At 36.2% G+C, this 27,618-nt stretch overlaps 1 protein-coding gene across 1 annotated transcript in view; it reads right to left on the bottom strand.

Moving 5' to 3' along the window:
• LOC103068168 (uncharacterized) overlaps positions 1 to 21,115 on the bottom strand; it is a 61,105-nt gene extending 39,990 nt beyond the window's left edge. Inside the window, exons 1-12 of the mRNA XM_025169840.2 lie at positions 20,866 to 21,115; positions 15,939 to 15,996; positions 13,687 to 13,830; positions 13,142 to 13,288; positions 10,536 to 10,646; positions 6,575 to 6,742; positions 6,219 to 6,404; positions 5,804 to 5,926; positions 4,393 to 4,506; positions 1,943 to 2,264; positions 1,044 to 1,153; positions 605 to 722 (exon numbers count right to left, since the gene is read on the bottom strand). Of these exons, the coding sequence (XP_025025608.2) occupies positions 605 to 722; positions 1,044 to 1,153; positions 1,943 to 2,264; positions 4,393 to 4,506; positions 5,804 to 5,926; positions 6,219 to 6,404; positions 6,575 to 6,742; positions 10,536 to 10,646; positions 13,142 to 13,288; positions 13,687 to 13,830; positions 15,939 to 15,983 (1,588 nt within the window). The 5' untranslated portion in view covers positions 15,984 to 15,996; positions 20,866 to 21,115. The remainder of the gene's footprint in view (positions 1 to 604; positions 723 to 1,043; positions 1,154 to 1,942; positions 2,265 to 4,392; positions 4,507 to 5,803; positions 5,927 to 6,218; positions 6,405 to 6,574; positions 6,743 to 10,535; positions 10,647 to 13,141; positions 13,289 to 13,686; positions 13,831 to 15,938; positions 15,997 to 20,865) is intronic.
• Between the last annotated feature and the right edge of the window lie 6,503 nt (positions 21,116 to 27,618).

Genomic DNA, 27,618 nt, shown 5'->3' with positions numbered 1-27,618 from the left:
CAACTACTGAGCACCGGGACCAGGATAGCTGCTAAAGCTAATGCAAGAATGAGAAAGAATCAGTTAAGCATACAATTGGTGGTTAACTGCCCTGGATATTTAAAAAAAAGTCTGCTGCCTTCTTTTTAATTAAGTTTACTACTGTTTTTAAATTATTTGCTAATGGGAAAGTTAGAGTTTGTAATACAACGTTGTTCTGCCTCAGGTAGGTTTGCCAGATGCCTAGTGTGAACTGTATATGTCCATGTTATTTATTAATTTTGCATCCCAGTCAAGCCACTCACTAAAGCAAATAGCATGCAAAAACTCAAATGCTTTGTTGAGCTTCTAGGCAGGGCCAAATGTAGAAATGTAGGACTGAGAAAAAGGCTATTTTTGCTGTTGCTATATTGTTCATGGGCTGTTGTTGAAATGAATCTATCCCTGTTGTTCAGTTATTGAACTCAGTTCTGTGTATATTTTGTTTATAGGCACAACTTATTATATTTTGTAATTTATCAAATGGCAAAATGAGCAATTAAACTGAGACTGTAAACATTCTTATCTTACATCATTTTAAGATAGACATCTTTCAAAATGATAGTAAAAGTTTATCATTATTTACCATTTTGAGTTTTAAGTTCCAAATATGTTTGCAGTGTTGACTGTAGATCTTCTTTTTCCTTCTTTAATTCAGAAACCTGGTCTTGTAAGGTAGCTATACAGCTATTCACTGGTGTAACCTGGAAAAAAATGTCAACTTTTACCAATAAAGACATCAAAAAACAAACTGAAGCCAAATCTGGTAACATCTCTGACACATTTATGTAATTCTGGAAATCCCATATTAGTTCCCTTAAGTTGCAGCAGAATTATATCAGTTCTATAGTTAAATTATTAATTCTACTACACTATAATCAACTTTTCAACTGTAATATTTTCTGAAGAAGAAACTTTTAACTAAGAAATACACTACTTTGTACCTTACCATTTTAAACAAGCCATTGGCAACTACATCATTAAACTGGGCACATAACATTAAATTACAGAAAAATTTAACATACAGTTTTAAGCTCATCTTCAAGTTGTCTGATTCTGGATTTGGACCATGCTTTCATCTTAAGGAATTTAGCTTCTGATTTGCTGGCCTCTTCTGTTTTCAGTTTTACTTGCACTTAAACAAACAGGCAACTCAATCATTATTCTGAATTACAGCAAACTATTAACATAACATATACTGTTTGGACTGTTTTCATATCAGTAACACACACTTAGTAGAGAATTTTCTAAGACTTGCCCAATGTGACATATTACAATTATTAAGGGCTGTTTGATGCTTTATCCTACTATATTATATGGAATTATATAGAAGGCCATATTTCTCATACTGAATATATTCAGACACTCAACATGCAACCATAGGCTACATGCACTGCCACAATTCCTCTTTGGTGGCCCCAAGAGGTCTCTCCCAAGATCAAACTATTAAATTTGGCAGTAAACTGTTGAATTATGGCAAAATAATGTTTGCTTTATAAAATAAACAAACAGTAAAATATTAATTCTCTATTAGATTTAACACAACTATTAATCATTAAAGGAATCCCAGCTTCCCCCAAATGTAATAGTGATGTCACCTTCTGACAACATCATTGCTCCACCATCATGCTCTCCATGAAATTAAAAGATTGTTTAAAAAGGTATAACTACCCTGATACATAGGCTGGAGAGGAGATAAATACAACCATCTGCTCTGATGCCTAGATCTACAGGGCTGGAGAGGAAATAACACTTTATCCTTGGTGCTACTGCATTGATAACCTGTGTAAAAACTGTCCACAAAGGTGGCTCTCAGCACAGTTTCTCTTTATTAAAAGGTAACTGTAATGCTAATAAACACTGAATCAACAATTCAATGTAGTAAGCAAGCAGTTTTAAGGGTTGTTTTATGTTATGATGTTACCTTCTAAATGTTCCAACTTTTGTTTAATAATGGCATCCATATCAACAGCTTGCTCCAAATTACTTTCAGGTCTGGAAATTAATTCACCAAATTCTTTCTGTAGCTGAAGCAGTGTTTGATCTTTTTCCTGAAGCTCTGTTTCATGTGTTTCTTGTATCTCCTGAAGGTCAGCATTATACTTCTCTCTGGCTTTCCTCATTTCATTCTCATGTTTCTCCATCATGTCTCTCAGCTGGGCTCGCATTACGTGCTTTTCTGCTTCCAGTTTGGACTGGAGATTATCTTTCTCTGACTCAAGGCGGTTCAGTTGTTCATTCATTTCCTGGATTACAAAAAAATTAAACAACAAAATCGCAAGCTTTTTTAATTATATGCAAAATGGTTCCCTTACCATGGGCAAGCACACACAGAGAGATGTATCCTGCCTCACCCTCTGTGAAAAAAAGAGTCCCCCAAACCCATAGAAGATCCTTCATTCAGTTGAGGGTTCCCACTGGTAGAAGGTGAGAAATGATTTTTTTTATTACTTTCTTGTGAAGCCCTACCCCTAGGCAATACTTCCCATATTATTTTGGAGAGGTTCCCAATAATCTACAACAAATTTTTAGAAGGAGCAAGGAGCTGCAGGGAGATATCTACAAAAATTCCTCTATTAATAGGGATATTGTGGCATCAAGGCAAAGGTAATCTTACTTAACTTTCAAATTTCACTAGTATCAAACTGTTGTCCTATGAAAGTATCTGAGACCTCTATTTCTCTGACAGAGGTTGCATCTAGAGATACAACCTGATTCTATGTTCCTGATTCCATCCCCGCAAGCATTCAGGACAAAACCTTAAGCGTAGCATAATATGCAATAATTTTGAAGGTCTTGGTCCTGCTGCAGTAGGCCCCATGATAAATTCACTTTTTCCCCACCACATACCCCCATTCAGATAATATGATGTCTCAAGGCCTGAGAAAATCTTTAGTCTTTCTAATATGGAAAGGAGACACCAAACAACCATTGTTGTATCACACATCTGAAAATATGTTCCAGAATCCCTGGCTCTTTGTAAATAGAGTTATGCAGATCCTTCAATAAGTTGAGCAAAGAATTCATCTGTGGCATGAAGAACTTGCTTGAAGACTTGACATGACTTCTTTTAGGGCATCCTGAAGACTTCTCTGCAGGCATGTGCATGCACAGAAAATATCTCTGTGAGATAGATAAGTTTTTTACCTTTACACCACAGATCCAGAAAAACCCTTTGCTTGTGAGTGAAGTATCCTACTGTACCCAATTTAATTTTCATAAATAAAGGATGGGGCACTGACAGTCTAAGGAAGGGATTAAAGAAATAGCAGAAGGCAAATATCTATAATTAGACTGGTATCCTACTGCCCGGCACCATAAGGAAGCATACTAGGACTTTCTCTTCCAATTTCCTTCCATAATAGTTACAGATGTCCACAGAGGGCAGCAAGTAATGAATGTGCATCATGCCATTGTGATGCAAATACTATTACTTATATATGCAAGTATAAAAGGACAGAATTTCTACATCACTGCACATGTTTATTATTATTTTGACATAACCTCATTTGCTGCCAATACCCACGCCAACAAGAATCCCATGATGTAGGCTGGCTGAAGGAAAATGAATGGCTCAAAGTCATAAGCTAAGCTACAGTTTGCAGCATCCCCATCAAGAATCAAGCTAGCTGAGCTGCTAAGAAAGACACATATTTTTCATTTGTATTTTAAAAAGTCGTACAGCACAGAGCTCATTTAACCTTGAAAGATAAGTGGCTATCACAAATCTGAATAAATAAAAATAAAATACTTTTCTACAATATGCCTGGGGAAGGTGAAAGACAATCAACAGATTTGCAAAACAGCATATAAGATACTCAAAATTATAACTGGGAGAAAAACGATTTTCAAGCAGCAAAATGTCGTTCTGCACTGGGTGAAATATATTACATTATTTGGGGGAAGAATGTTTAGAACGTGGCAATAACTAAGAACTACATATTTGCTGTAATTATCTGCATGGGGAGGCAAAAATTAATTTTTAAGCAAACATTAAAAGGAAAAAAAATACCAAGTATACAATCTCTATATGTCCAGGCATTTTAAATTGCTTTTAGTAATTCTGCTTCATATCTTTTATAGTCTTACTGCTTCTTATTGTACAAAATGAAGAATTATCAGGATGAAGGGCATGTCAGATAGTTTAACAATAAATAAATATATTATGGTCAGATTCCCTCCTCACCAAAGTAACCCCCATGACATTATTGAAACTGAAAGCTTTTTCAAAAGCAGCTTGGTATATGGCAAGAGATAATTTCTGTAGTGTTAAAGTGTCAATATCACATGCCCCCAATCTAATTTAGAGCTGCCATATTTTATAACAATTTATTCAAGAGCAACAACTGTTTGTCAGTGCACTCTGGTTCTTACTTTCAGCTGTTGGTCCTTGCAATCCAATTCTTGCTGCAACATGACTATCACTTGTGTCCTTCCAAGCAAGACTTCCTCCTTTTCATGTAGTTTCTGCTTTAAGGCTTTCAGTAACTGTTACAGAAAAAAATACGTTCATTGTAAGTAATGGAAGAATAGCCACTTCACTCTGGAATGAAAATACTCAACATCCTGTAATGTCTTCTTGTATTGCCACCTATTGTATAGGAAGAAAATTTAATATTTAAGGGACATCAGAGCAATCAGATATCTACTCAATATCTACTTAATCTAATCTAGAACGATTAACTATAAAAGGAGGCAGAAATCATAAAATATAATTACTTATTTCCATTAAGCTGTCTTTTAAATACTGATCTAATAAAAGATGCACTTTAGTTTTCCAGTGCTTTCCATTAACAAACCTAGCAACTAATAATAAGATAAGTTTCATATCTTGCATTAACTTACTTGCATTAAGAAATAAAAAGAGTAACTCAACTGCAGATTTTCCCAATTCTTTAAAAACTTTTGACTAAGAGCAGAAAAAGAATACAAAAGAAAAAGAAAAAAAGAAAAAGTAACTTCCGACTTTCTTTCGTACAAGCATAAATATAAAATTTCTATTTTCTTCTCTTTTCTATTTTTCTATAGTTTATTCTTTGCTGAAATTTTACAAAGTTCATTTAAAAAAAAACTTTTGACTAAAAGCTCTGGCTAACTGGGCACTGCAACAAAAAATGATAAGTAAACCTTTGATTTAATGGACCTTGGTTTAGAGGACTTCACATTTAACAAATAAATCCAATGGATCCAAGGTTTCCCAAATCTCAGGCAATAATGTCCGTTATTTGGTTGATCAATCCAAACATTATTCAGTTTCCCTTCAACTCGGTATTCAATGTTATTAATACGTTAGGTTTCCTCATATAACAGAAAACCCCCATAAAACTGAGAATATATGCTATTTATTTACATTTAAGTCAACACAAACTAGAAAGGTTGCAATTTTGGTACTTTAGTGTTAGCAGTTGTACCATCTAGTTCACCTTCGCTTATGTTGGAATTTAAGTAGGATTGGCCCTGGCTAATATTTGAATGAGGAACTACATAGGAATTCCAAAGCTACAGCCTAGACTGGAAAACTGAAAAAACATCTCAGAAGAAAGTACAAGCAAACCACTTTTCAACACTGAAAAAAACCTTCATGGATATAGTCACAAGGTGAGCTCAATTTAAGGACATTTTTACCTTTAAACAAATGTTGTTTTTTTTAGATATAAAAAAACATCTGTAAAATTAAAGCAGCAACATGACCACAAAAAACAAACAAAGAGTTCTAATTAGGGATGCCAGCAATCAACTTGGGATTCCAACCACAATACTACTAAATAAAACAATTTTTCTCTACCTGTTCTAGATCAGCACTAGCATCAGATTTGGCAGCCACTTTAAAGAGTTCTTGTTCATGTTTCTGGGCCAATCTCATCAACTCTTTTTCCTTTTCCTGGATAATATTTTGAAACATACGGATCTAAAAAACAACCACACGAAATATTTTATAAAGCTGATTCGCACAGAATCATATAATTTTCATTCAGTTCTTACTGATTCATAAAACTCCAGTGGAAATTAAGTATGGATGAAAAGAGAGTTTAATAATTCTTGAATAACACCCATCTAATTTAATAACAACATCCACCTCACACCTGATAACCTCTAAGAAAAGCTAAGAAAAAGGGATAAATTCATCATATTCCTGTCCCCACTGGCAGCCAAATCCAAATACTGTACTAGTAATTATTTTTTACTGAAGACCTACTTACATTTTGGGTATACATGGCTTCTCTTTCCTGAAAATGCTCTTTCTCCTTATTTTGAAGGCTTTTAAGACTTCCAATTTGTTCTTGGAGGAGGCTACATCTTTCTTCACTGTCCCCAACTTTCCTGGTAAGGTTCTGAACTAGAATTTGCATACTCTGCAATGAAGCCTCCTTTGTGGAAATCTGATTCTTTGAAGTTCATGAAAAAGATAATTAGAAAACAAGCATGAGATTGGCATGCTCATCTATTTCTCAGGTTTATTGGGAAAGCAACAACACAATGAATTCAGAATGTTAATGAAATTGTCAAACTTGATGAGAGATAAAACAGCACATATAAGTTCCCAGCTTAGTTATACCTTTAATTCACTGTTATGTATTAGCATTTCTTTGGCATCACTAGTTGGCCCACAGGCTAGCTGCAAATCAATTATGTAGGCTTCTTTTTCAGTTAGTTTTTTTTGCTTCTCGGCAAGCATGGCATCTAGTTCGGCACCCCGTTGGTGTGCAGCATCCAATTCAGCAATCTGGAAGGCAAAGCCATTATTCCATCAGAACTTTTTTATTAGCATTGACAACCACTTTTTGTGTTGTTCCGTTATTAAAAAACAAGCCTTTTCCATAGTAATCCACACATATGAAAGGGACCGGCAACCTGGGATCCAACAGCCTCCAGATCTGCTATCTTTTAAGAACGTCCAACAGATCTACTTATTCCTGTAAGTGTGCCCTGGTTTTCAGCTCTACCTATGCCTGGTTTTTACACTAATGCAAGATGTTTTAACTGCTGGTGTTTCAAAATTTTGCTATTATTCAAATTATTATTATTATTATTATTATTATTATTATTATTATTATTATTCAACTATACATATTTGAGGGTTTTATTCATGTTCATTATTATATTCTGGTGTAATGATATGATTACTGTAAACCATCCTGGGAGATTTTGTTTTGCCCTAAAAACATGGTCTAGGATATTTAATTAATTAGATATCTATCATACTAAAATTACATTCTTACTATTATTTTCTGTCTCCAAACCATTTGTTTTAACCTCCAGTAAGCTAAAATGACAGATTTCTTTTCACCCAAAAACTGGGTTGACCAAGATGGGTATACACAAAAATTGCCATTTCTATAAGGTATCTGAATTTTACTAACAAAAAATCATTCATTTGTATTACAGGTAGACTTTGCTTACCGACTGCTTCATTCAGCGACCGTTCAAAGTTACGACAGCACCAAAAAAACTTTATAAGCAATGCCCACATTTATGACCTTCACAGGATCCCTCAGTCACATGATCACCATTACAGTCAGTAGGCATTTTCCTGTGCCTGGCCTGTTGCTTTTCTCCCCCCTCCCTTGCAGAGCAGAGATATTGGAGGGGAAGGGATTATAAAAGAATAAGCAGGCAGACAATAGGGAACACACACAGAAAGGAACGTAGTCGTGCTGGCAGCTTCAATCACCCCTCCTTGCAGAGCAGAGAGATTACTTAAACAAGTGGGGGGGGGGAGAAAAAAGAAAAAAAACAAGCAGTCTCTGTAAGCAATCACTCCTGTGCCTGACCCGCTTTTTTTCTCCCCCCCTCCACAAAGTGGAGAGATTGGAGAGGAAGGGATTCCAAGACAATAAGCAGGCACACAATGGGGAGCACTCCGGGCTATTCGTGTAATGTGTTTGCAGCTCCAGCCCCGAGCACACTCAGGCTGCCAGCACCACCATGTTCCTTTTGATGTGTATTCCCCATTGTGTGCCTGCTTACTCTCTTGTAATCCCTTCCTCTCCAATGAATGTAAATACAAACATTAATTCCCTTTTTGTTAACTACCCCAGTGCCAGGGTGAGCATTTCAAAGGGTGAGGGAGTGGGGAAAAGGAAAGCACAGATGCAGTCACATGATTTCCCACTTAGCAACTGCTTCACTTAATGAAAGAGTTGCTAGTCCCAATTGTGGTCATTAAACAAGGACTACCTGTACTTCATTTTCAATATTAATCCCTGGAAGAGTGTATCTGTTATTCTTGAATGTTTGTTATATTAGCATGTCATTTCTATCAATTATGCAAATGATGTAAATTGATACAAATGGCATAATTTGCATCATATGGGTAATGACATTATGCAAATGACACAAATTGCTGTGGATGTCCTAAAACTAAGATAAATTTAACTGCCTTGTATGGATTGCTTTGAATGTAATAGACTTGTCCATTATTTCAGGAAACAATCAGATGGAAATGTTGTCTGCTGTATCCAAAACCTGCAAAATGGCAGTGAAATCAAGGTTTTACAGTACAGGTGAAACTCGAAAAATTAGAATATCGTGCAAATGTTCATTTATGTCAGTAAGGCAACTCAAAAGGTGAAACCAATATATGAGATAGACGTATTACATGCAAAGCGAGATATGTCAAGCCTTACTTTGGTATAATTGTGATGATTATGACGTACAGCTTATGAAAATCCCAAATTCACAATCTCAGAAAATTAGAATAGTGTGAAAAGGTTCAATATTCTAGGCTCAAAGTGTCCCACTCTAATCAGCTAATGAATCCATAACACCTGCAAAGGGTTCCTGAGCCTTTAAATAGTCTCTCAGGCTGGTTCAGTAGGAATCACAAGCATGGGAAAGACTGCTGACCTGACAGTTGTGCAGAAAACCATCATTGACCCCCTCCATAAGGAGAGAAAGCCCCAAAAGGTAATTGCAAAAGAAGTTGGATGTTCCCAAAGTGCTGTATCAAAGTACATCAATAGAAGGTTATGTGGAAGGGAAAAGTGTGGTAGAAAAAGGTGCACAAGCAGCAGGGATGACCGCAGCCTGGAGAGGATTGTCAGGAAAAGGCAATTCAAAAGTGTTGGGGACTTTCACAAGGAGTGGACTAAGGCTGGAGTTAGTGCATCAAGAGCCACCACACACAGACGTATCCTGGACATGGGCTTCAAATGTCGTATTCCTCTTGTCAAGACGCTCCTGAACAACAAACAATGTCAGAAGCGTCTTACCTGGGCTACAGAAAAAAAGAACTGGTCTGTTGCCCAGTGGTCCAAAGTCCTCTTTTCTGATGAGAGCAACCTTTGCATCTCATTTGGGAACCAAGGACCCAGAGTCTGGAGGAAGAATGGAGAGGCACACAATGCACGATGCTTGAAGTCCAGTGTGAAGTTTCCACAGTCTGTGTTGATTTGGGGAGCCATGTCATCTGCTGATGTTGGTCCACTGTGCTTCATTAAGTCCAGGGTCAACGCAGCTGTCTACCAGGAGATTTTGGAGCACTTCATGCTTCCTTCCGCAGATGGGCTTTATGGGGAAGCTGACTTCATTCTCCAGCAGGACTTGGCACCTGCCCACACTGCCAAAAGTACCAAAACCTGGTTCAATGACCATGGGATTATTCTGCTTGATTGGCCAGCAAACTCGCCTGACCTGAACCCCAGAATCTATGGGGCACTGCCAAGAGAAAGATGAGGGACATGAAACCGAACAATGCAGCAGAGCTAAAGGCCGCTATTGAAGCATCCTGGTCTTCCATAACACCTCAGCAGTGCCACAGGCTGATAGCATCCATGCCATGCCGCATTGCGGCAGTCATTGCTGCAAAAGGGGCCCAAACCAAGTACTGAGTACATATGCATGCTTATACTTTGCAGAGGTCCAATATTGTTCTATTTCCAATCCTTGTGTTATTGATGTCATGTAATATTCTAATTTTCTGAGATTGTGAGTTTGGGGTTTTCATAAGCTGTACGCCATAATCATCACAATTATACCAAAGTAAGGCTTGACATATCTCGCTTTGCATGTAATGCGTCTATCTCATATATTGGTTTCACCTTTTGAGTTGCTTACTGACATAAATGAACATTTGCACAATATTCTAATTTTTCGAGTTTCACCTGTACAGCAGCATTTTAGGCAACAGAGTAGAGAAGCATATTCTATAACCAGTTACAATGTTCAAAAATACAACTTTGCTTCACAGTAAAAACCTAACATTTTAATGTTGCCATCTTATACATTATTTTGATGGGAATGGGATTTACTTGAAATATATAATGTAGATCATACATTTTCCGCTCTACAGGCTGCAACAGAGCAAATAACTTCAGGTCAAAATCTAGAGAAATTACAATAATATCTTACTCTTTTTTAATACTGTAAACGGAAAACATGAATGTCTCAGCTCTTCCCTAATACCATTTATGACCAGCCATCTTAATAACATCTAGACAAACTTCAGAAAATACAACTTTAAGTAGTAATGTCAAAGGTCAAGATAAAGAAATAATCAAACTCTTCTATAAATTTACCTTTTGCCGGAGCTCTTCATTTTTTTGGGCATTCAGTGTTTCTAGTTCTTCAACTTTCTTTCTGAGCATCAATATTTTTCCACGACTTGCAGCAGCATTATCTTGATCACTCTAAAAATATACATTTAAAAATTTAGCTTCAAATAAAACAAAAAGTAAAATATTTAGACTAATCACATTCTTAGCAGGCAGTACTACAGCAGAATTTTTTTTCAGTTAAAAAAGTAATAAAACATGCTTCAGAGTTCTTTTCTAAATTGTAACTTGGCTAGGACAATTTTTAAAAATGCAGTGCAGAATTTGAATTAAGTATGAATAAAAAGTATGAATAAAAAGTACTCAGAATAGAATATTACTGCTTGTGCCCTAAAATGTTAATCACAGATCAGCTTGTTTGTTGGCTTAGGTTGGCGCCATTTTTTTCTGACTGGCAGCTTTCCATCCGAGGTCTCCCACCTGATTCACTATATGAGGTCCATAAATAGCAATTCCTAATTCATATGTAGAATGTTTTATTCCTCCTAATATTTTGAGGGAGAAAGAAACAGAAGATTTATTTAAAATTTTCTTGAATTTTAAAGATTCGGACAGAGTAGGTACACTCCAGATCCTTTAAATGCTGCCAGGACCTCCAGATCCCTTAAATGCTTAGAAAACCTAGGAAGCACACCTTTACCATTGCAGCCCCTGCCTTATGAACACCCTTCCCTTTGAGATCTTCCCTTTTAACTTTCCAAAAAGTGCTTAAAACCTGGCTTTTCTCTCAAGCACTGGGATACAGTGAAATTAGCATGGGAGGAATGTGCTGTGGGCTGCATCAGAAAGTTTAGCTGTGGCACCAGGTCATTCTGTTTTTGGTTTTACTGCCTTTGTTTTATTGTTTGTATACATATTGTTTTATCCTTGGGTTGCAAGCTGCCCAGAGTTTGGTTTAAGACGGGTGGCTGTATAAATGTTTCAAATAAATAAATAAAATTGGAATGAGAAATATAAAGAAAATATTTTTAGAATACTACTCATACGCTCTGAAAGATTTAATCACCATCAATTTATTAATAATACAAGGAAGTTTAAAAATAATATTTCAACTTGATAATACACTTGCTGCTTAATGGGTTGCAACACCAAGGTCTCTAATAAACCTAACAACTGTAAGGGCTGAAGCTGGCAAGTGAGTAAATCAGCAATGCTCAATCCAGACAAAACTGTTATATAAACATGGAACAGATGTTTCCAACTTTCAAGGATGAAAAAAAGATAGTCAAAAGTTTGGAATGGTGGATAGAAAAGCCTGAGATTTAAACCTTGAGGCTCACATACACATGCTCTTTTTTTAATTTTCTAGAGTGTCAATATTTATTGCCATGCATTTTGAAGGCAACAGAATGAAAGGGCAGGAGAAGAAACATCTTTCATGCCTTTCTTTTCCATTATTTTTTTTATATATCAGTTCCAAGGCTAGCTTAAATTTTTCCCTGAATTTGAGTCATGGTAGATAAAACAGTTTGGTTCCTGCAAATCCATATCTTTTCCTAATCAATCCATGTTTCAGATTTCTTTGCTGAAGCCCTTCAGAAGGGCTCTAGATTCACTCAGGTAGGGTGAATCTGATATTGTATTTCCCTTCCAAAATTGCAACAGAAAAGGTTAAAACAAAAAATTATAATCTCTATCGCATCCTCCCAGAGACCCTAAAACAGCAGACTTGAGTCTGTAAATCTGAATGCATCAAGATAAAACACTGACAAACATGACAGGAATGAGATGAAGGTAGCTTCTTATGTATGCATTGTTCCATACTCCTATGTCATTAGGAGCAGGAATCTGGTTCAATTTAGCAATTATTTATTGTGTCACCAGGATTAGCAAAAAATCTGTTAACATTAGTTCTAACTAGCTCTAACAAGCTAATTCCAAAACATAGCTACTGAAGTAGGTCTGAAACTAGCACCAGTTAAAAGTAATTACAATTACTGGTATAGATAATATTGCAAGCTGATGCTACTTCCAGACCCACTTCAGTAGCTATATTTTGGAATGCATCCAAAATATAGAAGAGTGAAGGGTGGGTGCACAAAAATGTTATACTGCTATGTCAAACAAAGCTTAGTATGATTTGTAAACAGCTCATTTAAAGGAGAATATGTGAACACATTGGCACTTATTTTTAAAAGACATTTTTAGGACTCTGCTGTACTGATCCAAATGAAATATACACCTAGAGTAGAAAATCAGATATAGAATCATAACTTTGTTTGCAGTTTTCATCACAAAGTTTCCACTGTGCAGTTCAACAAGCAATCTGTCTTTTCAGTAGCAGTAACTACTAAAAGCAACAAGCAAAATATTAATGATGCATGTGATATACTACCCACCCAAATAAATATAGAATGTGTATAGATATCAAACCATAGAACATGAGAGAACTCTTGAGTCTATGATCACATAGTTTAATAATAACATCCCCCGTGATACTTATATATTTTTGATTATCAGTTTAATCACATCTAATGACCATGCTGGGCAAGATTAATACAAATGGCAGAAGATCTTTTTGGGGAAAGCTGCCTTATAATTTGTACTATTTTTTTAAGGATATAACTCACTCTCTTTTGTCCAGATTTTCCATCTTGTACTCCAGTTCCTGATACTTGCTTCTTAAGTTCTTCTAATTGTGAAGTTAATGATGCTACTTTGGCTTTGTTTTGGAGTTTTAATTTGGAAATCTTGGTATCAGAAGCTTCTTTTTCTTCCTGTAGATTATTTATACATTATTTTAAAACAAAATATAATTTGCAGATATAATTTTAATTACAGCCATGTATATCAAAATCTAAATAGATGAAATATAAAAGTAATTTTTCCTCTGAAAGAACTTTCAGGACAGGTGGAATTATACACTATAGTTACCAATTTAGAGAGGATAATTTTAACCATATAACAGCATCTGTTCATACATAGGAAATTTCTGCATTTTGAGTGACAACCAAATCTGGCAACTTATGCAAACCTAAAATAGACTAGAGGGAAGCTGCATGTAATTATGATCACAGCTTCAAATCCCAATCTGAAATAATATTTAAGACAATACTTTAGAAAAGCAGTTTGCTTCAAAAACATCTGGGAAGCTCCCTCCATACAAATACAATACCTTTAATTGTTTATCTTTGTTTTGTAAGTCATTATCCTTTTCTTTGACAAGTTCCTTGAGTTGTGCTACCAGTTGTTTAGTTTGAGCCAGCTGTTCAGTCAAATCAGCCACAGACATGCTTACTGCTTGAGAAGGCCCATGAACCTAGTGACAGAAATTATTTTTGCAATATCAAAATAGCATGTATTACCATAATACCTTACTTATATCATTTCTATCCTGCTTTGTCATCATTAAAAACAAACCCAAAGCAGGATTTAAACACAAAAATGTAAGAATTCAGTGAATTCTTAAAGGTAAGTGATATAATTACTGAACAAGAAGTATTCTAATGTAAAAACTGAAATTTCTTATCCATAATAATGAGTAAAATAATCTAAAACTAAAAACACAGTATTATCACTGTTCTATCTTTGTTATATTTCACTCATGAATAAAAAGCAGCACTAAGGACCCTGAAATCTCCCACACACCAAGAGTGTTTCATTTCTCCAATACAAAAATATGCTTGATGTGCACATTTCTTCCTTCAGAGCTACCCATCTAAATATTTAAAAAGTGTTATGATTTAATTCAACAGCGCTAAAATATAGCATTCAGCAAACTGCATCAAGTACTATTTAGTGTCTAACTGTGATGTATCAAAGCAGATACAAGAATAGGCATTCAATTCAATTCAAATCCAAATCTGAACTGACCAAAATTCTGTGTAAACCGTCAAACAATAAACATGTAATAAACTAAAATATGAAAACAAAATAATATAGTTAATTGCCTTCTGACATGGAACAATATTTCAGAACTTAATTGTACCCAAACTTTTCTTACAGGGATTGTGATTGAACAGTATCTTGCTGCTTTTTTTAGATTTCCAAGAATTTCTTGACTAACAGAAAAAATGAATTCTCTCTCTCATGGTACAGTTGTATATATTTATAAAAGGGGAAATATTAACTCAGAGCACCATATATAGTACCATGGTCAGCTTAGCATAACATGTGATATTCATGTAACTCTCCACACATGGACAGATTCAGTCCTAAACAGAAGGTTCCACCTTAGGATCTAGATAGCAAGACATTAAGTCTGGCAAGAATAAAAACTTTTTCATGCGGGACTTAAAAAATATTGTATAAATACTTAGGTACAGATAAAAACCAATGTTACAGTAATGAGAAAGTCTGCTGCTGTCCTTCTGTAAATGTAGATCCAGGACTGCTTAATCTCTTGTAAGGCCCTCTCAAACCCAAGTATTATCAATGACTGAACTAAGAATCCACAAGTCTAAAGCTAGTCCCCCATCCATGAACAGTCAAGCCTGCCAACAAGAATTAACCCGCACAGAACACTCCCAAAATTAATTTTAGACAGTATTTAATTCAGCAAATCCTCCTAACAAGCCTCTGTTGATATACAAGCTAGCTCCAACCTCAAGCTTGCATTTAAAATGTAGCAAGGGTCACAAAGCTCTTAAAAACTTTGACTGAACTACCTCTATTTTTTACATATAATTACTTGGCCTGAATTACCTCCAATTTTTTTTACAGCTTTATGGGCACAAATTTGAATGCCATAAAATACTAGCCTCAGTGGCCCTGAAAAATGTATTTGCAGTTGGAACATAATTATTTCCTGACTACTGTACTGCACTGGAAGATTTTTTGTACACAAGATGAAATCCAGTTTTTTCTTCCTCTTCCCAAATATTAAAGTAGTGAAACACAATTCCTAAATATTTAAATTTGCTAAATCTGATTGCTGTTGATTTCCCACTTGTGAAAGACAACAGCACATTGTTTGGTGAATATGACCACTTTGTTTTATTATAATTAATTTCTACTTTTGAGAACAACCATATTTTCCTATGCTTACCATTAAGAATACTGAAACAACATATTGTTCAAATGCAATCCCACCCACAAACTGAGTTCATACATAGTATGTAACTGAAGAAATATGCCTGAAGCCTATTTTCACATATACATATATCCCAAGAGCAAGTCACTTAACTACAAACAAGGACAGTGCAATGCAAACAATAAATATATACAAAATAAACACAATGTATTTTTCACTTGATGCAAAGAATATTACTTATATTGTGTGCAGCAAATTACTGAAAACATTTGAGATATAGAAATTGCTAGAATAATTAGCAATAATATGCATTCTAATAATATACTTCAATGGTATCACAGTCATTTGAATTAAAATTCAAATAGAAATTGTGAGAATTTTAAATGAATACTTACTCCAGATTTAGGTACTGAATCATCTCCACTGCCCCATTTCCACATAATTTTAAGATGGCTACAAAAAACAGTAGTATTAGTTTAAGCAATATTTTCTTCCAAAGTAAATTCTAAATACCATATAATACAAAAGTGTAATTTAATAATCAAGAAAATCAAAAATCCCTAAAAACATTATTACATAAAAATAATGCCTGAAGCCAAACAAGAAAAATTATACTGTGGAACAAGCCAAAAAACACCTTTTAGGAGGACCCTGAACTAACTGCTAAAATGACATCAAGGGAAGAACAAGATTTACCAAGAAAGTATATTCCACAATTAATTATCATCAATGAGGCAGCCCTAAGCAAATTCAATTTGCTCTTCACAATGACCATGCAATATTCACTGATGAAAAAAATTAATCCTTGCAACCACCACAGCTTGAAAATCAAGTAATGAGGCAAGTTTAAAAGACTGTAAACCTGTTTTTAAGGGGAATAATAAGGTACAGGTACATAAAAATATACACATTGCAGTACAAAATTAAACTTCAACTGTTTCTGCCATAACTCAATGTAATAAATTAATATGCATATCAATCTAGAAATGAATAATTTTTAAAAAGTTGGTAGTACATTTGATAACCAATTTCATAACAAACTCAGTATCAAACAAGCCATCAGGCCCTAAAAACATTTAGGATCATAGTTAGAAAAAATGCTTTGTTTCTCATAACATATTTTAATATTGCAGACATAAGGAAATTAGATGCCTAGCTATTATATATAAAAGGTTAAAAGCAACGACTTATACTATATGGATAAGGCTAAAGGACTCTAAGTGAAACCACAGGCTTATGTACATCTACCCCTTCCCCCCACTGCAAAATCAGACGATGGACTGCAGGAGAGTTTACTTTCAATGAAAGCTGGTTTATTACTGCCTAACCAGAAATCATAGCTTAATAAACTGTTTCTAAACAAACAGCTTCACACTATTGGAAGCTTAGCTGGCTTATTTAAATAATCAGTTTATCTGAACAGGTCTTCTCTGGACTATGTTCTAAATGTGTTGGGCTACAGCATCCATCATTACCAAGCAACATACACTGCCCGCAGTGGCTGTGAATGAAATGAGCTGTATAGGTAGTCCTTGACTTACAACCATTCGTTTAGCAACCATTCAAAGTTACAACAGTGCTGAAAAAGTGATTTACAACCAGTCCTCGCACTTAGAACCACCACAGAGTCCCCGCGGTCATGTGACTGTGATTCGGGCACTTGACAACTGTCATGCATTTACAATAGTTGCAGCATCCTGCAGTCAAGTGATTGCCATTTACAACCTTCCCAGTTGGTTTCCGACAAGCAAAGTCAATGGGGAAGCCAGCAGGGAAGGTTGCAAGGCGTGGTCACATGATATCTCACTTAACAGCTGTGGCAAAAAAAGGTTGTAAAATCAGGTGCAGTCACGTGATGCCTCACTTAATGACTGCACCACTTAATGACCTTTCCAATCCCTCTTGTGGTCATAAGTCAAGGACTACCTGTGGCTCAACATATCTGCAGAATGCTAGGCTGAAGAAGGTTGTTTTATATCATGAATGTGTTGTGTATAACAAGACAGGTTTGGAGGAAAGTAAAACTAACCTCTGCTAGAGTCCTTCACCTTGCTGAATGGAAAGAAGAGGCAGAGTGCATAATGTCCACATTTCTTTCATGCTCATTTTTCATAGCACAAAACTATGGTGTCATGCAACAGTCAATACTGAAACTTTACAAATTAAAACACTGTTTTAAACCCTAAGGACTCAGATTTGAATAGCAGAGAATGCATTACTTTTATTTCATGAGTCTTGACTGTTTTCCTTTCATGCCAGAAATCCATATATAATTTTCAAAGCCAATATCAAAGAAAATAATGCCTGATTAAATACACAGAATGTAGCCAAGCCACCTTACCATTAAAAATTATCTCCTTTTTGCTTAGCTAAACAAAATAATTCATGTCTAAAATTTCAGGTATAGTCATTGCCATCTCATGAAAAGAATAACCAAGGGCTTATTTTTTCACTCAGCTTGAACAGATCTTGGAAACATGTCAGTCAGGCTAGAACTAAGCATTAAAGAGAAAAGCAGGTTTGGAAAACCAATACCTGTGTTGAATAGCTTTAACACAGAAGAACACCATCTTCTACCCGCTACTTTCCCATCATGAATTTATTCCTTGCCATCAATTTATTAAGTTGCAAGAAAAACCACTTGCTACTGGGACAACAAGTAGAAGATGGTCAGGGGATGAGTTACATATCTTCTACTTGTTTCCTACTTCAATACTGACAATAGCAAATTAAATTATCATTAGTTTCATTTGGCAGAAATCACCTCTATCATGTAATCAAAACTTTCTCAGTACTGCTGTGAATACATAGTAAGTAAACAGATTAAGGGCAATCAAGTAATACCCATCTGGCTCAAAACACAATCTCGCCAGCAGGACTGCACTCAAATGAATATTTTCCAGGAGACGCTACCTGTGGGATTATTCCCAAAAAAATCAAGAACAAAGAGACTGATTTTTCTCAACTATCTCTCCCGCACCCCAAACAGTTGGAAGCATCATAGAAGCACTAGAGAATTTTGTTGAATGGGAAGGACTATGGCACAGGAGCCAAGAGTGAAGAAATCTTAACCTTGGCTATTTTTTTCTGGATCCAATACCATATACATGATCAAGTGGCTGTCAGATGATAATGGATTAAATAGAACATCAAACAAAGAGCATAAAAGTGCTTCAAACCTAGTTTTTTTTAGATGAAAACTGCAGTGAAATAGCACAGGGGCCAAGAATGAAGACAATTTTCACCTCAGCAATTGGTTATAGCAAATGAATACAGTGAACATCTTAAAACAAAAGGAAAAAGCACACACTGGCTTCTGTTTCCATATGTATATACACATCTACAAACCTAAATGTAACCACCTGGAATTAAATGTAATATTTCAGTGAAGTTTTCCCCACACACACACACAAATACGCTAAGATATTCCTTTTACTTGTAAACAGCAACTGTTCCACATTTCATGGAATGCTGCTTTCAGTGTTTTCAAAAGTATTTTATTCTACAGTTGAGGAAGCTACGATTTAAAGTTAAAGCTCCACTGCAGGTACAGTGCTCACTAAGCTTTCCATACTAAAAAGTTCAAATACCTGTAAATATCAAGAATCATAAGATCATAATCGCAAGAATACCACAGTGATGTGTTAAGTGTTACCAAACAAGCAAAATGTCTCAAAAGAAATACCTGACCCACCCAGCATTACTGACATTTTCAAAATAAACTGCTTTACTTATAACCATAAAAAATACTTATTCATTAACTAGCCAAAAATTTCCAGGTAAGCAATTCCTTTTTTCAAAGTTAGGATTGAATCAGTTACAGTCAATCATTCACGGGTGCCCATAGAAGAGGGCAAACAGGATGGGTGGAATGAATGTGACATCATTGTGACTAGCTAAGGACATCTATACAATTATTACTTGTTTTATATTATACTGAAATTCTAATACTTTGCTGTAAAAAAGAACAGTACAATAGCCCAAACGTGTTATAGTGTTGTTTGAAACAATGATACACATATTCTTGAACCATTCATGGTGCTGAATTGTAAGAACATCCTTCTTCCAGTTTAACAACATTTTAAACTGCAAGCCCCAGTGAGTTCTCTAGAGGCTCACAGAATAAAAACAAATTAGATAAAACACTACAATGCATGGTCAGATTTCAGATATTGGTGCAAAAACAGTTCTGACAAAGAAGAAACAAAATTTTTCAATCCAGCTGTTTCACTATAACAATGCACATTTAAACCATTTTCAGGGAATGTTCTGTTTGCTCAGAAATAGCCCAACAAAATGTACTTAAACTTTATTTCCTTAAATATGGGTTTACCTGCAATGTTAATAAATAATAAAGAGATTATTGGGGGGGGGGGGCAGTAACAGCAGCAATCTTCCAGAATGTGCATTTTGCCTATTCAGCTACACCTGTCTATTAGATAGCATAATCTAATAAAATGTACAAGTTTACCACTTTCTGGTTTGTTTCTAGCTCTCTTCCAATAAAGATAACAAAGAATCTGTACAATCTTGAAAGCTAATCAATTTATTATTAAACAAGCTTTTCTGGATCACAGCCTACTTCTGTAATCCAGAAGTAGACTACTTTCCCCATAAAAGCTTAAGTGTAATGGGGAAAGAGAGAAAATATCTTTGTTGCTTTTGTTGCAGAAGACTATCATGGCTACCTCTCTGGAAACTTTCCCAATAAAAGATGCCATCTGTGCACACACCAAGCCAAATCACACCATCCTTCTCCATTCTTCCTGAAAGAATGCCTAACAGCTGGCAACCCTAAATATGACAGATGACCAGATTTGTCTTGGAGGCCCTCTTGAAGACCCTTGCTAAGCAGTAGGTTCTACCTAGTTCAGTGGCTTGGGTAAATATATCTATGATCAAATTGCAAGTGAACTTCATTTGTTTAATTCATTTATCCTATGGTTAGAGGAGGTGGAGTACGACGCTGCTTTCCACGGGGTTTTGAGTAACAATGGGCTTACAAATGAGTTCCGCCCAATTCAACAGAACCTCTCCATGGGGCTAGCTTTCGGAAATCAGCGTCTCTCCCACTGGAGAGGTGTGGGGTGGAGAAACAAACCTATTCCGATGTCTCGAGGAAAATCTGTTACGGCACCTCCGAAAGTTCCACAATGGAGCCCTTTCCGACCAGGTGCCAATTAGGGGCAGGGATAGAGCAGAGAAGAGATGCGTCCTTTAAGGGGCGGGGCTTGACGCTGGAAAAACACTTCCGGTTGGGACGTTACCGACCCCTTTTCTCTAGGGGGAGGAACGGTAGCGGAAGAAGGTTGACCGACTTACCTGACAGGAGGGAACGACCCCGGGCACGGTCCCCCGCCTCCTCAGGAAAGGAAAAACAGAGCGGCCCTAATGCAGAGGCCGCTCCTCAGAGGCCGCGGCGCCAGCCACACCTCGGCCCAGTCCAGGCAGACCTCAAGTCGGCTAGGACCATCGTGCCGAGAGTCGCGCGCGACGCGAACACCGAAGCACAAGTTTCGAGGCGGCGACGGCAAGCAGCGCACGACGTGAGAACCTTGCTCGCGTCAGTACGTAAACCAAGATCTCAGCCAATCGGCAAACAGGCAGCGAGCTGGGGCCCAACCCTCTCCCCCGTCTGCTGCGCTCAGCCAAACATGTCCGCCACCTACCTGATGTGCGATTGCCCTCTGGCGGCGGTCGAGGCTCGCAGAAATAGTCGGTTCTGATGGGGCGGGTAAATATAGTGTTGACTTAATCGCTTTAAATGTTTATAGCTTTAAAAAGAAGGCGTGGTCACTGTAAAACAGATGTGCCAAGGCACGAGAGCGCGTTAATCTAGTTTAAGGTCTTGAAGTGCGATCAATATACATAATAGTGTTTCATTTCTTTTCCAAAATTAGTTCATCGCCAACGGGGATCCGCTCTTAGAAGAGCGACCTACAACAACAATAATAATAATAGCGAAAAATAAATGCAAAACCCTAATGATGCAATAATTTGTTAAAACATTTTTAAGCACTACTAAAACTGTACAGTGAAGAATAGTCTTTGACTTAGAGGCCAAAGCCCACTCATTAGCTTTAAATCGTGCCTCCTTGTAGACTTCAAAAACAGCAAAAGGGGATGTAAGAAAATACAAACTTCCGGATTAATGTTAAATCCCTAATTATTATCGGATCTTTGGGGAGAAGGGAATATTAATCTGGTTAGCGTGATTTGGCAGTTTTTAACATGGTTAGCTACTTTGAACTTTTTCAGGAAAGGAGGAAACTGTATTTTTTTAATAGGTAATCATGGTGCAAGGGAACAAAGGAGCTTCTACAGCCACGATGCTGTATTTTAGACGGCAAAACCGCTACAAGCATGTTGAGATTTTATTGGCTGCTACTTTTTTTTTAATTTTCTCATTTTTTCTTGGTTTTCTAAAATCCTCACTCCAGCCCATACTTTCTAAGATGAGGTGGCACAATCCTGTTTTTACTCAAATGTAAATCTTACTAAGTGTGTGTAGGACTGCAATCTAAATCGTCCAGTTCACTGATAGAAACTTTGATTCTATTGAAATTACTGTTGCTATACATTCACAGTCTTTCAAAAAGAAATCAAGATACAGCCATATATTAGTCACCTAGGGTTACCAGATATCTGAACAGCCAAAGAAGAACAGACAGTTGAAAAGGATGACAAGTGAGGGGAAAGGAAGGCTCACTAATTGTTTAACTTTCTTGGCATCTGTGACAAAAATTAGTGAAAAACTGCAAAAAAATGTACTTAAGCCTACGTGTATATGAAATGACTTTTTCCAGCATCAGAAAGACTGGTTTCTCAGTCGCAATATTTTTCCAACAAATCTTTATTTTCAAGAGCATATATTAGAGATGATATAGAATCCACAATGTGCTTTCCAGATTTCACCATAGAAATGCATGATGAGTTAGGTTGGATCCGTGAGTATCCCAGTCATATATGGTTGAAATGGGCAATAAATGGCCCTCCAGGTGTGGGATTCCGATTCCTAGTAATCCAAGCCATCATGGTTAATAGAAAATATGGGAGTTGCATACCAGCAACAAACTAGCATTTATTAACTTAGCTATTTTTTATTAATCCAGTTTTCTGGGATGCATGGCACTGAAGCATAAACTAACCACAAGGTTTATGCCAGGTTTGCAGAATGCTGTAAACTAAAATGAAGTTAGCTGCTTTATAGTTGATTGTGTAATTGAAATACAGCAAATGCTATCCTTTTTGGATTATATGTTAGCTACTTGGTTCTTATTCCATCCATTAATGCTGTCAGATAGCTAACTTTCATTCCCATTACCACATCTGAATTAGATAAAAGAAGAGAAAGCTATGGATCATTCTCATGTTTTCTTATCCAATAGTTCATGTTGACGTCTTGAGGTTTCTGAATGAGAATCTGTAATTATTTTTCTCATACATCTATATACTAGGTTTTTATTTTTATATGCAGTAGCTGCCACTAGAGATCCTCTCCTATTTTTTTTTTTTTACTTTGAAGAAGCAGATCATTCAAACTTCTGAGTTTCTGTTTTCAAAAAATTGTGTTAAACAGCACAGTCCAAAAAGGCTAATACAAACATTGTTCATTTCTTTCCTCTTGCCCCACATAATTTTCCAATGATGTGCAATCACCAGTTCTTTCTGTGTTTCCCTTCTTTACCATATGAAATTAAGGACTTGACAAAGTAGAAAATTATTCCAGAAAATTATTTTATTTTTGGCATTAGATTAAGACTTTCAGACTAAGACTTCATTTGAAATCACAGCTTTAAGTGCCCCCTTTCTTACTACCTTCATGTGTATACTAGTCACCAGAGAAATTCAGCCATCTCAGTCCTAAAATGCTGTAAATACTTAAGACATTTCAGATTAATCTATTAATGTATTTATAATATAGTCTGTGATAGCAAAAACACATGTTGGATTCATACATTAAGTCATTATTTTATTTTATTTTAAATTTTATTGAAGTTTTTAATAAACATAGTAAAAACTAATACAAACTAAACTACAAGAAAAAAGAAAAAGAAAAGTTCAGAAAATGCAGAAAAAAGAAGAAGAAAAGGAAAAGAAAAGAAAAGAAAAAAGTAGAAAAGAAAAAGAAAGAGGCAACAAAGACAATAATAAAGAAGTGGCTTCCAACCTTCACACCAAACATAAGCTAATAACTTCTCACCCTCTTTTAAAATTACAAATAAAGACTCTTCTTCCGATAACCTAACTTTTATCTATATGCATTTTGGAAATTGTCATCTTTTCAATTCTTATTCAGCAAAAAATCCATTAGGAGTTACCAGAAGTATCAAACAAATAATTTATCCCTGATCAAATACTCCAACTTTATATTCCCTCTTTTTGCTCTTCACAATCTTAATCTTTAAATAATTCCAATGGCATCGCAGGATTTGATCTTTCATCAATCTTTGGTATTCAAGAGGAGTTTTCAAAGCTTTCACCAACCTATTTTGTAAATCCCATAAAGAGGCATCATCCAGGATTTCTTGTCACAGCTGTTCCATGTCCAGATCTTTTTCTTGATTTGTCTCTTGTATTCCCATTTTGGTGATCTCAATTTTGTTGTCTTCCATGCCTTCAAACTCTATAATGTCTATATCAGGTAAAAGTTTTTTACATTTTTTCTCATCATCATCTAAAAATTTATCCATTGAAATCTGTATCCTTTCTGAGATGTTAGTTATTAATATCTCAGTCCAGTTATCAAAAAAAAAAACTCTTTAAGATAAGAAAAGGTTATAGCTGGCTTAGCCAATTTAAGTCTTTTCTACCTGGTCCTTTAGTTCCCTTTAGTGTCCATTTGCAACCTTCATCAAGCCTCAGTTCCTAATATGGGTTTAGTTCCATTTCAGTCATTTCCTATGAGTATATTATTTAATTACATATTTCTTTTTCAGATCTTACAGCAAAAATAAATAATATTCCAAATCTCTCTGGTCTCCCAAATACTTTCTTAAATCAAAATCCTTTTTTTTTTTTTGCTTTTTGACAATTATATATTATTTTAAATTTAGTTATTTATTTATCAATAGCCGCCCATCTCACAGAAAAGTGACTCTGGGCAGGGTATAACACTTAATTAAAAAAACTAATAAATATGTAAAAACATTATTAAAAACTATAAAAAACACAAAAACAGGAGAGGATGATGTTAGCCACAGTAAGGGAGCTATCGCAAGATCTTCCTGGTACTCTGGGACCCCCAGGCCTGAAGGCATAGCCAGGTTTTGAGAAACCTGTAGAATGTTAACTTCCGGGGGGAGAAAATTCCATAAGCTGGGTGCCACGGCTGAGAAGGCCCGCCTCCTGGGACCCGCAAAGTATAGTTCCCTGATAGACGGGACCTGCAATATGCCTTCTCTGCCAGAATTTTTAAGTGTGTGTTTAAAATTTCTTAAATCCAAAGAAAGCAAAACTCACCAGGTATCAAATTAAGCTGGCTGCTTTGAAGGTCTCTAATATCCATAGTGGTTAAACTGAACATTTTCAAATGTGATTAGAAAGTGAGTTTGGCTGGTTTAGTGTCCTTATTAAAGTCTCCGCTGCTGCTGAGAGCAAAGATGTCATCCCTCTTGGCTCCTGGCGCTCAAACCCCTGGGAGACCACTGTTTTATGGTCTCCTCGTGAGGAGCTGCCATTCAGAGTATGCATGGGCAATCTCCCATTCTCTCCTTCTCCAGAAAGCTTCAAAGGACTGGTCTCCTCACCGGTCTTTCATTCTACACAGCAGTCGTCTCCGCTCAATCGCAGAGATGTCTTCTGTCAGCCATGACTCACAGTGGAAGCCAACATTAATTCATTATTGTGACTAGATTAAGAATATTATTTCTGGAACTATAATATCATATCTACCATATCAGATGCAAATGTCTTAAATAAATCAGGAATTAGTCTGTTGCAAAATTTCAGAATGTTGTACAGATCTGTGTTTATTGCACTCAGTATTAGGAAAATAGAACAAATCCATTTTATTAGTGTTATCCAAGAAAATATATAAGTCACAATTTGTTGCCCTTTCATGACACTCCAAATGAACTGCCTGAGACAGCCGTTTCATGTTGCTAAATGATAGGATATTACTCTATAAATTACATAATGACTCTGGGCAGCAAACAGAGGATTACAACCAAAACGAACAAAGAGCACAAATAGTAAAATAATTAAATAAACAACCAAAAACCATGCCCGAGGTCTAAAAAGTCACTCCATTTTATTATCAATAAAAGATGACAACCAGACAACTAATCAACAGGGCTCATAGCATTATTTCAGTAAACTAAGAAAAGGGTATTAAGTGCATTCTTTGTTTGGGTCTCACCATCTAAAACTATATCAAAGTATTGATAGGTTTTACTTACTGGTACCTGAATATGTTGCGTGCATGTGTGTATGCGATGGCTCATAAAATAAATTATTTTATTTATTTATTTATATATCAAATTTGTCACCACCCATCTTATTGAAACAACTCTGGGCAGTTTACAAAACAGTTAAAATCAATTAAAATTACAATATACAATAATCTTAAATAAATAGAAAATAAATAGATCCAAGGATAGATATAAAATTGGCAGTCACTCAGCGAGCATCATCAAGGCACCAACCACCCCCAGGTTTATGAGCCAGAGACACCCAAATATGAGCTGGGAATACCATTTTAGGTGATGTCTTGCATAAGCATTATTAACTGAAGGCACACTGTATGAAGTAGAACTATCAGGAAAGTTAGTTCTTATCTGTGTGACTGACTGACTGACTGACTGACCGACCGACTGACCGAAACCACTATAAAAACCTTTGCGGACCTAATACAGCTCAGATTAGCATAGAACTACAAACCACATGGTATAAATATCCAGCCAGGGTTTTGGGGGGATAGTACCTGACTATCATAAGACAAAATACTGAATGATACATAGACTTTGGCAAAAACCTAACACCACCTATGTTTGAGCAGAAAGTGTCTTTTGTAAATATATTGCATGGCTGTTGCCTAATGGTCAGTTGAATGAAAAAGCCCATGCATTTGCAAACATAACTAATGAAAAATGTCATGCCGGACTAGTTAGGAAGACTTTCCATTCCTGACTAGCACTTTTGGACAAAGAATGGCTGGGAGGACATGAAAAAATGAGCCCTGCAATCAATAACTAAACTCATTCTGGTGGATGAAACTATTGTGGAACTCCAGTATCTGAAGATAATGTTTCTAAGACCAGAAGAAAATAATTTGTCCCAATGTCTCCCAACAAGGAAAAAAATTGTAATCATGTCCACATTTGGATTGATTGGAAATTAATGGTCAGAGTCCAGCACATTGTTCTGCCAAATAGAATAAGGAGGAAGATTAGATCGCTCGGCTCTTTCTTTATTCTTCATTCAATTTTCTCTCCAATAATGTTCCTTAGTGCCTAACATATTCCCATCAGCTTTCATTTCAACAGATGGGGAGCTACGTGTAACAGCTTTTCTTACGCCAGCACCTGCAGCTAGGGCAAATGACCTTAGACTCACTGCTACTTCAGTCATTCTTGAGTAGGAACAATTAGGCAGAATTATAAAATCAGGATTATAAATATGGTTCTTCCTTATATGTGTAAGCTGAAGTTGAACTATCGTTAGGTATATGAAAGTATGTCGTACAAGTTGTGCTTTGCTTGTGTATGTGATACGTGAATGAAAGCAAAGGAGGGGAAACCACAATCCTTGCTTTTTATTTATTTATTTACAGAACTTATATTACAGTCTCATATAACGATCCTAGGCAGCTCACAAAAACCAATAAAAACAGAGATAAAACCACTCTTCCTCCAGGCATCAGACCAAATAGCCTCCCAGCTCAACCCCCATGCTAGTCCAATGCTTAGGGCAGGCCTGCACAACATATGGCCTGTGGGCCACTTGCAGCCTGCCAAAGGATTTCATGTGGCCCGCATCGCTCGTGAGCACGAGGTCTGAAAATGCAGTATGTGTTTTTTTTTTAAATAAAGTTTCCGCGCTGAACTGTCACAGGGGTGATTTCAGGGAAATAAC

This window comes from Python bivittatus, unplaced genomic scaffold (assembly GCF_059951505.1).
Source record: "Python bivittatus isolate LINGU-HERP-01145 unplaced genomic scaffold, Pbiv_v1 ctg000480_np1212, whole genome shotgun sequence".
NCBI classification, from domain to species: domain Eukaryota; kingdom Metazoa; phylum Chordata; class Lepidosauria; order Squamata; family Pythonidae; genus Python; species Python bivittatus.
The sequence above is the reverse complement of the archived record's forward strand: the minus strand, read 5'-3'. Positions and strand labels throughout refer to the sequence as shown.